General features: G+C 33.7%; 1 protein-coding gene across 9 annotated transcripts in view; it reads right to left on the bottom strand.

Moving 5' to 3' along the window:
* Nucleotides 1-1,163: 1,163 nt before the first annotated feature.
* Nucleotides 1,164-10,756, bottom strand: part of LOC129952011 (SH3 and multiple ankyrin repeat domains protein 1) — a 124,425-nt gene continuing 114,832 nt past the window's right edge. For all 9 annotated transcript variants that reach the window (XM_056064429.1, XM_056064426.1, XM_056064430.1 and 6 more), the window contains 3 exons: nucleotides 8,136-9,504; nucleotides 6,597-7,003; nucleotides 1,164-4,820 (listed from right to left, as the gene is read on the bottom strand). In XM_056064429.1, the coding sequence (XP_055920404.1) occupies nucleotides 3,839-4,820; nucleotides 6,597-7,003; nucleotides 8,136-9,504 (2,758 nt within the window). In that variant the 3' untranslated portion in view covers nucleotides 1,164-3,838. The remainder of the gene's footprint in view (nucleotides 4,821-6,596; nucleotides 7,004-8,135; nucleotides 9,505-10,756) is intronic.

Here is a 10,756-nt window from a genome sequence, read left to right as displayed (position 1 = left end):
ACTATAGCAATTTTAGAGCGAGGAAACATTTATTTCTATTTTTAATTAATTTTTAAAGTTCACTTTTTTCCATACAAAATACTCAAAAATGGTTGATTTTGACATTTCTTCCCTGTTTTTTGTTCAGTGTTGCCATACTTGTTTTTTTTTCTTGGTAATTTCTTTTATTTTAGTGCTCAAATGGAAAAGTACTTTGCATATACCCAAACTCGCACCCACCCCAAATCCTATATTGACCCCAAGCAGGGGGGGCAGCATGCCCCCCCTACATACCTAGCTGTTAGTACGCCGTGCTATCAATTAAAAAAAACTTGTTTTAGGCTCAAAAAATGCAATACAAAAAAAGTAGGGTTAAGTCCGAAAAAGAAAATATTTTTTTTTATGACTTAAAGTTGTTTCCTCGCCCTAATATTTAAAACATGTTCTATTGAGACTCCTACCTAACTGTAAAAAAAAAAATCAGAAGGAAATTCGTGCTGCGGTAATGGAAAGTCGCCCCTTTGAAAATGTTATCTTCTTAAAGCTCACTTTAAAAATTTGTGTAAATTTATTTATATCTATCTACCTATTATGGTACCAATAAGAATAAAAAAACTTACATATTTACTTGCATGTAATAGTTAAAATTATAATTCCCTAATAAAAACCTCCAAACATCAAAAATATAAAATCTCATTCAACAATACAAAATTCCTATAAAATAAACCATAATAAAGAAAACTTTGAAAAAGAACACGTTTTCGGAATAATCCGAGCCATCGGATTTGTTAGTGTTGAAATCTTTTAGGACTCTAACTACAGTTCGATTACGACAAAAGATTATGGCGGTGTTGAATTGGCGGCGAACTACCTAGCGAAGAGAATAACTTGTTTTGAAGCACTTTCAATCTTTACTGCCTTTGGTGCATGACAGTATTTTTTGCCGGAAGTTCTTGTCATGTCTTGTCAGGCCATCTGGCTGCTTGAAATTTTCCGATTTTCCAGAAGTGGTTTGGCTTTAAAACAACGGAAACTTACCATGCGTTTTTCTTAGGTACATATTTAATTTATTTGTAATTGTAATTTGTAAAGGAAATTATGGTTAAGTGGACATGATTGATACATGTTCCTTTGCTGTGTTCCGATCTACTGTTTTGTTTGCTTATTAAATGCAAGTAGAAATGTAAATAAAATGTCATTTATTTCGAATCTCGAGAGTATTATAAAAATAGTAAAGAAAAATGTACACGCGCATTTAAAGTATATTATTTGACTTTTATTTGTTTTATACGGTATGTGCATTTTCATATTGAATTAAATATTAAATGTAATAAATCTATAGATTAATTTACTCTTTTTTTTACTGAATTAATATAATACATTAGAATTAAGAAATCGGGTATTAAAGTATAGACTAAACTTGCTTCGTATGTTATGTAGGTATGACGATACACTTTTATTGACTCTAATCAAACACTTAAATATTGCGACAGATAACATTCAATCAAAACTTATTGCATCAAAAGTCTTAAATAAATTCTTAGCAGTTACACCTTTCATCTACATTTATCAATTTACTATTTTTTTAAGCATATTATTAATTATTTTCTTTCTATACACCTACGTCTAAATAAAGAAGGGTTAATACATTCCATACTATTCAAATCTTATTTACTTTTATAATATCAGTTGTTTCTTTTAGTTGCAAATAAATATTACATTAATAATTGTGTTTACATTAACATGTTAAATGTAGCGTTGCTATCTACGTATATTATAATAATTTTTCATGGCATATGTAGTATCTTTATAAAATGAACCATGCAATCATAATAAGAAACATTGAATGCTTATTCATTTGGTAATTCGCCAATCACTTTCGATACAATTTCCTTTTTGGTCTATGTGTTGCAAAATCGATATACTCGTATATTTCTTTATTTTTTTCATTGTTTTATTATAAAAAAAATACATCAGGAAAAGTTATATCTATTCTACATACATTATATGTTCGTTATTTTCTTTAAAATACTATTGGGGAAATTGAGATTCAATGCATAGATTTCAATCCCATAAAATGTCCAATATGTATTAGAAATAGCACTCATTTTTCTTAATTTCTGTTACATATAACTTTAATTTAATATAAAATTAGAATAAAGTAGTGCCAAAATAAAATTTAACTTTTTTTTCTTGAAAAATGTATAAACACACCAATCAATCAGTTCAAATTAAATAAATCCTCTGAATTTCTACGGTAGCTTCTTGTAAGTCTTAGACTCATTTAAAAAGTAAGTGTTATGTCCGCATTTTTAATCAGTTGTTATGATTTTCTTTATGGAGTCTCCATATGAACATAAATAAATTCCGTTTGTTTAGAACCATCATTCATTTATCAATTTCTTTTAATGGGCAAATTGTTTAAAATCATCTATTTGTTTCCTCCTAAATGTTCTTTAGAAACGTTGAATGTTAATATGTGAGAAGTTTGAAAACACATAATTTTGTAAAATTTTACTCTGAGTCATGTTGACTAGGATTGTAAGTCTTCTCTCCCATATATTTTTTTGTGTTAGAAGTTAGACTATCTTCCATTTGTTTTAGAGGTGTTAATTGCTTTCGTTGCAAAGAATTAGCAGAAAGAATGTATAGCTATCTGTTTCCAACTAAAATTATAAAATTATATCTTACATAGCTTGAAATAGTTAATTGATTGCTCAATTATTTTTGTAGAAGTAAATTTTAGGAAGTGCAATTCCTAGTATCTTAAGTAACAATATGCAAGATCGAATGTTGACTTGTCACATTATACTCATAGTTTAAGATTAACAGTTGAAGAAAAGTTTTAAACCCGCCCAATAATTAACTACATAACTACTGCTTACCCAGACCCAAAATAGCCTAAATGCCAATATGAGAGTCTACATTGACTAAGGACAAGGAGTATGATGTTAACATTGTGTATACAAAAAAGATGTACAACTTTCCCGAGAATGAGATTTTGAATGGCGAGGTTTTTGCATTAGTCTCTATTTAAACTCACCCTAAACGATTTCTGATTTTTTTGTTGGTGCGAATTGAGATAACAAATAAGCTGCTTGAGTTACAAAAAATTAGGTTTAGGCGGTTATCATTTATTTTTAAAATTCTAATAAAACAATATAAAACTCGTATTAATAGTAAACAAAATAAGGAGAGGTTCAAATTAAACGAACAACTCTAATTGGAAACCATATTTACTTGGTGTTGTGCTAATATAAAAATTATATTTTGATTATTTCATTTCAGGCTAGTGTAAAACATAAATATTTATCAACTAGATTGACTAGATTTTTTGACCGATGTTTTCCTTTACTATACCACTATTGACCAGTTCCATGTTTTAAGGACTGTTGCCAAATTAAATTATTTCATGTTGCCCTAATTAGAACTGGAAACTGGTATTCAAATATCATTGGATGCGATTAGAGAAGTATTTTCTAAAATAAAAAATATAAGAAAAAAGGTAAAATATTAAAGAGTGACAGTAAATCGTTGGTAAAAATGAGTACTATTTTTATGTTTTTTCAAGGAAAATATACTATTATTCATGTTCTTCAAGTGCGAATGCACCCATATGCAAAGAATCGGTTTATACATATCGGGTTGATTTAAACATTATTATGGTTCTTATTAGCTTTGTTGTAAAATTGCGATGAAAGCAGTTTTCATTTTGTGTTTAAGATAAAATTTTGTTAGTTACATTCTATCGTTACTTTATTTTATTATATGCATGACAATTATGTATAGTTTTTCTTAATTATTTAATATACTTTACTTATAAATAATTTAAATGTCTTCAAATACTTCTTTTATATATCTATTGACTATTTAAGCGATTTGCTTTTGGCACTGCTCCTACAATTCGAACACGATTTCCAGTTGAATTAGCAACATTTGCTCCTCCACTAGTTGCACCACCAGTACTTTTTGGATGTTTCATATCATTGCAATCGCAAAACTGTGGGGGTGGCGCTAAAACAATATTTTCTGTACTGGAAGCATTTCCCGGCACTCCATTTTCTCCCGTTGATGTAGCCATCATCTCACTATCACTGTCTGCTTCAATAGGAGGTGGCAATTGCACTAATGACACCGCAGCGCGAGTTGCTCGAGCCATTGCGATGCTAGCTGCTTGTTTCCGTGTAAGCGAGTTATGTCGTTGAAATGCTTTCGCTGGTGGGCTGGGGCTAAGTTCACCATCGTCTTCACTGCGCTGTTCTTCTTCGGTGTCATGATCATGGTTACTGTTGTTGTTTATGCTCATGCAGTGCTTTGTACTGCCAACAGTAGTTATGGGTTCCTCATGCTTTCGCAAATTTGGACCCAATATAATTTTAGAAGCTAGGGAAGGTGACAGTGCGGGTGCTAATTGCTTGCTCGTAATAAGCAAGGTGTTTACTTTGGTTGCTGCTACTGTCGGTTGTTTTATTAATTGTACCTGTTGATGCTGCTGCTGTTTGGCTAGAGGTGTTAGTTGCTTTGGCGTTGTTGTTCCAACCGAAAGCGTTAATGACTTCTTTTTGAGGGTATCTTGATTTGTTGCTATTTGCGCAGAATTAGTTGGAATTTCTTGATCACTACTTACACCCGACGAAGAATTATCACCTTCTTCGATGTTTTCAGGCGCGTTTGGTGGGGATCGTGAATTTTGTTTTTGGGATCCAACATCAACATCATTTTGGTTTTCATGTTTCAGTAAATCGTTGGGATAAGATTTGGATGTTTTTAAATTAGTACGTATCCTTTGAATTTCGTCAACAGAGAATGAATGCGAAATAGAGCCACCAGAGCTACTTCCACTGAAAAGAGACAGTTAAAATCAATAAAGAAAAAGTATTAATATTTATTTAGTATGTATCAATATCAATATCAAGTATGTATCAATAGTTTGAACGTTCAATTTTCAAAATAACGATTACAAAATAACACTCTGACTAGCACAAGACTAAATCTAGTTGTTATTTCATATTTATAAATATAAGAACCACGTCAATTCATGACGTGAGCAAAGCAATTTGCATCCAATAAATCAAAATACTATAAATCAGGCATAACCGTACATGACCAAGAGTGGTACCCGAAAAAACTTACAGGTACAACATATAAAATAAAATGTTAATACGCTACACCTCAATTAATTCAATCTTCCGAATATTTTGACTGTAAACAACTCAGTCTTCAATTTTAATGTCGTACTTTTTAAAGTTCCTAAAAAGTATCATTTGCGTAAGTGAACTAATGTGAAGTTTTTAGAGTGGGTTGCATTCCAGTCTCTTCTTTTTATATTTTTTAAGAATAAATACACTCAAATATTTTAGAGTAATTAGCCAGGATTAAAGTTTTAAGCACGAAAATTACAAATAAACTCGGTGTAAGTATATGAAAGGTATTTAAAAGATAGATTCAAGTCTAGATTAGTAAACTTAATTATTGTTTTCTTGGAATAAAGGTCTAACGTTCAATTTTTGTAGGTGAATATAGGTGAACATTAAAGTGGTGTAATTTCAACTCACCTTGGGGAAGCAATAACGATCGATAACAATGGGCGCATTCACAAAGCTAGTGACTACGTAGTCAAAATTCAACTAGCTTTTTGAATGCAAAATTGCACTACAAAGCTAGTCAATCCGGAAGTGTCATATTAATGACAAATACAAATATATAAAATAAATTTCAAATTCAATAAAACCAAATAGAAGATATAATATAATTAATTTATGTTTGTATTTAAATAACGAAAAATTCATTTCATTTTGAATTCTTGTGTCCTTACCGAGCAGCTGATTGTGAAACGACAAAACCAGTGTGCACTAACTTTGTAGCCGAAATTTTTATACTAAGTCGGAGGGGAAATTTCAACTACTTTTGTAGTTAGATTTAGCCAATCAGAATCCCTTGACTACGTAGCCACTAGCTTTGTGAATGCGACCAATATAGAAGCAGAAATAGGCGCCTGCTTGAGGCCAACAGAACCTACTTTAGTCTATTAAGGGTCTTTAAATCCAAATATATTGGTAAACTCCGGCGACTTGGGCACCTAGCATAAATCAGCGAAGAAGAACCCGCCCGGAAAGTTATTTGCTGTAAAATGTATGGAAGACATGGCTCCGCTGGAGGTCAGTACCTACACCCAAAGCCTTAGATGCGAAACTTGATGACTCCTTTGTATACGAAAAATATAGTATTATCATAGAGTTGTTTTTTGTAGAGTTCGTCTCAAGGTGGCGTTTGAAGTTTTATATAAGTAAACAAATGCACTAGGTTATTGCACCGAAAGTAATAAGTGTTGTCTCGCGTTGATAGTTTTATAGGTTTGATATACAAAGATGACGCTTGCCAACAAACGGAGAAGTATGACGCAAAAGGAAGGACTAGTTACCTGCCGACGAATTAAAAAATTAAGTTCGATAAACGATTCTATAAATTGCCATAAGGTTCTTAATACAAGAGATTTGAACTTCTATTTAAAAATATCATGACTAAGATCGTGTTACAATAAAAAGAAAAATATAAACGCATGATTGATGTCATTATTTATAAGAAAAACTAACAAAAAAAAATATTCGGCCAAATACCTGTTGTTACTGTTTCCACTGGTTTCAGGCATGTCTAGAAGGGCTATTTTTTCATTTAGCTTTGTGTTTCTCGCAACCAAAATTGAATTTTCGTCTTCTCCGTCCGATTCACTGAGACTGTAATCGGGCTCTGGAATCGGTGGTGCAGTGCCAGTAGGAAGCGGTGAAGCATTTTGGGGATGCGAGTACTGTTGTTGATGATGCGTAGGAAGCTGCCCAACTAACTGTCGAGTAGGCTGAGCATATTGACATTTTTGCGCTGCGTTGACTGCTTGTTGCTTTTGTTGTTGTTTGTGTTGTATTTGCTGGTTTAAAGTTTGAGCTGTAGGTTGTGGTGGTGCGGGTGGAGGTTGTTGTAAGAATTGTTGTGCCGATGTATTGGACGACTGGTTTAAAGGTTGACGATTCTGTTGAAAATAAATAAATATATAATAAATATAAGAAACTGTTTATATGTTGCGACAACTTGTTTTCCGTCCCTTCTGTAATTAAGGGACCTACAGAAAATTGAAAGGACATTTTTATAGAAAAATCTAATTTATACGAAAAATTGTATTAGAAAATACCGCAGTGCGAGCTTTAGTAAATAATTTAAGAGTATTATATGTATGTACCGGTGCTCGTTTCTCATTGGTCTTACAGTTTTGAAGATCAAAATGAAAGGGGAAAAATAGAATTGGATAAGGCATTCCATATATTTGAGGTGAAACTAAAATATGAAGAAGTGAAATTGACAGTACATCCGATATTGAGTTCAAGGGCAAAATGATTAGCATTCCTAGCTCCAATGAGATAGTTAAGTTGTTTCTAATACCTTTTAAATATCAAGTGCAACAATCTTAATTTCTTTAAATCGATGTAAAGATTTGTTCTACTGTTCGGTTAGACGAACCACTACATTAACGGTGTATCTATTGCTAAGAAAACCATACTACCATACTGTCAGTAAGAAGCTTTAGTTCTTGAAAGATGAATAAGTTTACGTAGTGGTTTTCCAATTGTTGAAGAACACCTCTACAGAATAGTAGGAGTGATGCTACTAATCCAAGCCCGTGGATTTGTGGTGCTATCAAAGCCTTCTAGTTCCATAAAGGTGTTTACGCTTTTAAGTACTCATGACAACCTTTGGTAGCGTCGAATTAACAGAAAATGGTGTTGCAAGAAAATTGGCTTTATCAATCGAGCTAACATTGAATGTCATTAAGCAGGTTCAGACAACATAAGGGACGTAAATTTTGACCAAGTGACTTGGAACTTTACTTCACTGTACCTTCCGTTCATCGTTCAAAAATCATCAAAAATATTATTGTCTACAAACACTACTTAGGCAAGCTACCTCGCATAGAACCGTTACAGATCTTCTAACTTGTTGAAACTTATTCCTGAGGAAACTCAGTGTGGTTAGTTTTATAAGACATAAAACTTTTGTATAGCACTAAAAATATCAATTGAAGTGGTTTGGGAATGAAAATAGGAAGTAAAGTCGCAAGTATAATAAATTTTATCTTTAATAAGTACCTCAAAATATTGAAAATTTACCTCTTGCGAAGCGGTTCGCCGTAGTTTCCAACCAACAACGTTTCTGAGATCCTGTGGTGATGCATACAACTTGGCATTTGCCGAGGGGTTGAAACTAGATGCAACTCCATCGGCTGGTCCACAGCTATCAGTTACATCTCCTCTTTTTTGAAGTTTTTGCTGCAGAGTGATTGTACTCTCGTACTCAGAAGAGGATCGTGAGACATCCACTTTGACCACTTGTCCAACAGGTGGTGGTGGTGGTGGGTGTGTTGGAGGTGGTAAATTTAATCGCTGTAAAGAAGCATGCAGTGTAGCCACGTCATCTTGGGAATGGTGACCTTTGCCAATAGCATTCCATATCGAAGAAGATGAGCTGTTCAAATGCGTATTCAAGTCAGGTGTTGAATGGAAGCGTTTCAATTCCGTTCCACCAACTGTTGGTATTGCACACGGTTTACCACGTAATGTTCCATTTTTTGTTTTCTTTCTTTTCATTTCAGCAACGCTTGCGTATACTAAGGGAGCTTTCATAGGCGAGCCGCTACTTGGTGGTGTTGCCGCTCCGCTATCGGTACCTGATTGAAATCTAGATGTTGTCATCATAGTTGAATAACGATTCATACCATCGGCCGCTTCCCCTTGTTGTCGTTGAAATAGTTCTTCCAGCTCGGCGGCTGTGATTCGGCTTGATGTTGGCCGAGCTTTAATGCTAGCAGTTCGGAGTTGCACAGGGGTGCTGGGATTTTGAGTGGGCGTTGTTGATATGGATTCAATTGAGCTAGATTTTGCTGGAATGTCTTCGTCCTCTTTTTCACCTCCGTTTTCAAGACCAGCAACCATGGATTTAGCTCGAGCCCTACCAACACTAAGGGTAGTTTTTGGATCCCGCCGTGGGGGCATGGGTGCTGGCATTCTGCCACTTCCACCTAAACCTGGTTGACCTAGAGACATTTTCCGCGGTAGCGTTGAACATTGTCGCGCTGCTTGTGGCGTACTTGGACCCTGATAATGCTGTACTTGGAATTGTTGATGTTGTTGCTGTGCAGCAGCAGAAGAACTTGCTGCGGATTGTATCTGATGTGGATATTGAGGTGAAATGACCGTCATTGACACTAACGCTCCTGAAGAACGGATCATATCAACAACTTTTTCATGAGACGCCGCTCGTACATCTTCACCACCAATAGCGAGAAGAAAGTCTCCAGGCCTCAATCCAGCCATATCAGCAACTCCACTAGGATCCACATCATCAAGATATTGTAAAGCTGGAAATCTGTCGGACGGTTTCAATTGCATTAGTGGAGAGGATGCCTTAGCTCCACGCAAAATGAAACCAAAGCCACGTTTAGCTCGATGAAGTACAACGGTTCGAGGTTCACCCATTACACTTGAAAAATTGAAAAGAAAATTTTAAACATTACAAACCATGTTCAGTTTGATAGAAATTAATAATTCTAACTAACTAACTATTAGTTGTAAGATAAAAACAAATAATTATGGATCTTGTCCAACTAGTTTACCATCAGCTTATATTTGTTATTATGATTATTGATAATTATTTTGACTTCTTACAAACTTAACCCAGAAAAGTTTACTTTTTATGGAATGATTGTAACAACTTTCCGGATCTAATGAACCTCGTTAGCCTAAGAACTAGAGTTTGACAGCTTAACACGTACAAATCAAGTCAATTGCTATTCCTTTATACATTTGAACCAAGTTTTTTATTGCTTCTGGATAAACAGCGACAATATATTTTAGCGAATTGTATGCTTCACAATTTTGGTAAAAGGTGTAAACAACATTAGGCCAGTAGAAAGGGAGATAATAACTAAAAAGGGTGTTCGCTACTTTTGGCGTTCCATAACTTAAGACCCGCACACTAGATCTTATGACACAATGTTTAGAAGGTATGACTCAATTTCCAGCGGACTATCTCTCACTGTTTTTGAAAATGTATTAATGTTTTAATACATATTTAGATCTACTTTTTAAATGTATATTAATACGCACAATGGAATTAAAGGTGCTCTGTTGCATTTTGTTGTATTTGCAACAGAACAGCAGTTACTAAATATACAGTTACACACATGATGTGCGTAAAATATTGTCTTTACGATTTGTAATTTGGAAAACTTTGTTCTTTTCCAATTAAGAACCCGCATTCTGACACAATCAAAAAGGTCTAAAAACTAGTTGTAACACATTATGTATTATTATACACAAAATCGCTTCAAAAATAATAATGATCTCAACTCTTACAGCCACGTGCGACCTTTACTTCATTTATCAGAATTTAAGATATGAACTAAAATGTTATTTTCTGTATAGGTCTTTACATACATATACATATACATATACATACAAATTAACAACGCAAATTTTATGATATGTACAAATAGGGAAATTAAAACGTTTCCAAACATTTTAGATACCAGCTTTCAGTGTACTCCTACTGCCGCACATCTATTTAGTCAATTCGAAAGCCAAAAACAAAATTCCAATTGAGTAAACAATGTCAAAGAGTGAACTAAAAATATTTCAAAACCCAGGGGTGGAATCGGCTAAGGTGATTGTTGATAAATGACAGTCAAAATATTCGAATTTGATTTATGTAAGGTGATAGTCAAATTGATACC

Source organism: Eupeodes corollae, chromosome 3, assembly GCF_945859685.1.
Source record: "Eupeodes corollae chromosome 3, idEupCoro1.1, whole genome shotgun sequence".
NCBI classification, from domain to species: Eukaryota; Metazoa; Arthropoda; class Insecta; order Diptera; family Syrphidae; genus Eupeodes; species Eupeodes corollae.
The sequence above is the reverse complement of the archived record's forward strand: the minus strand, read 5'-3'. Positions and strand labels throughout refer to the sequence as shown.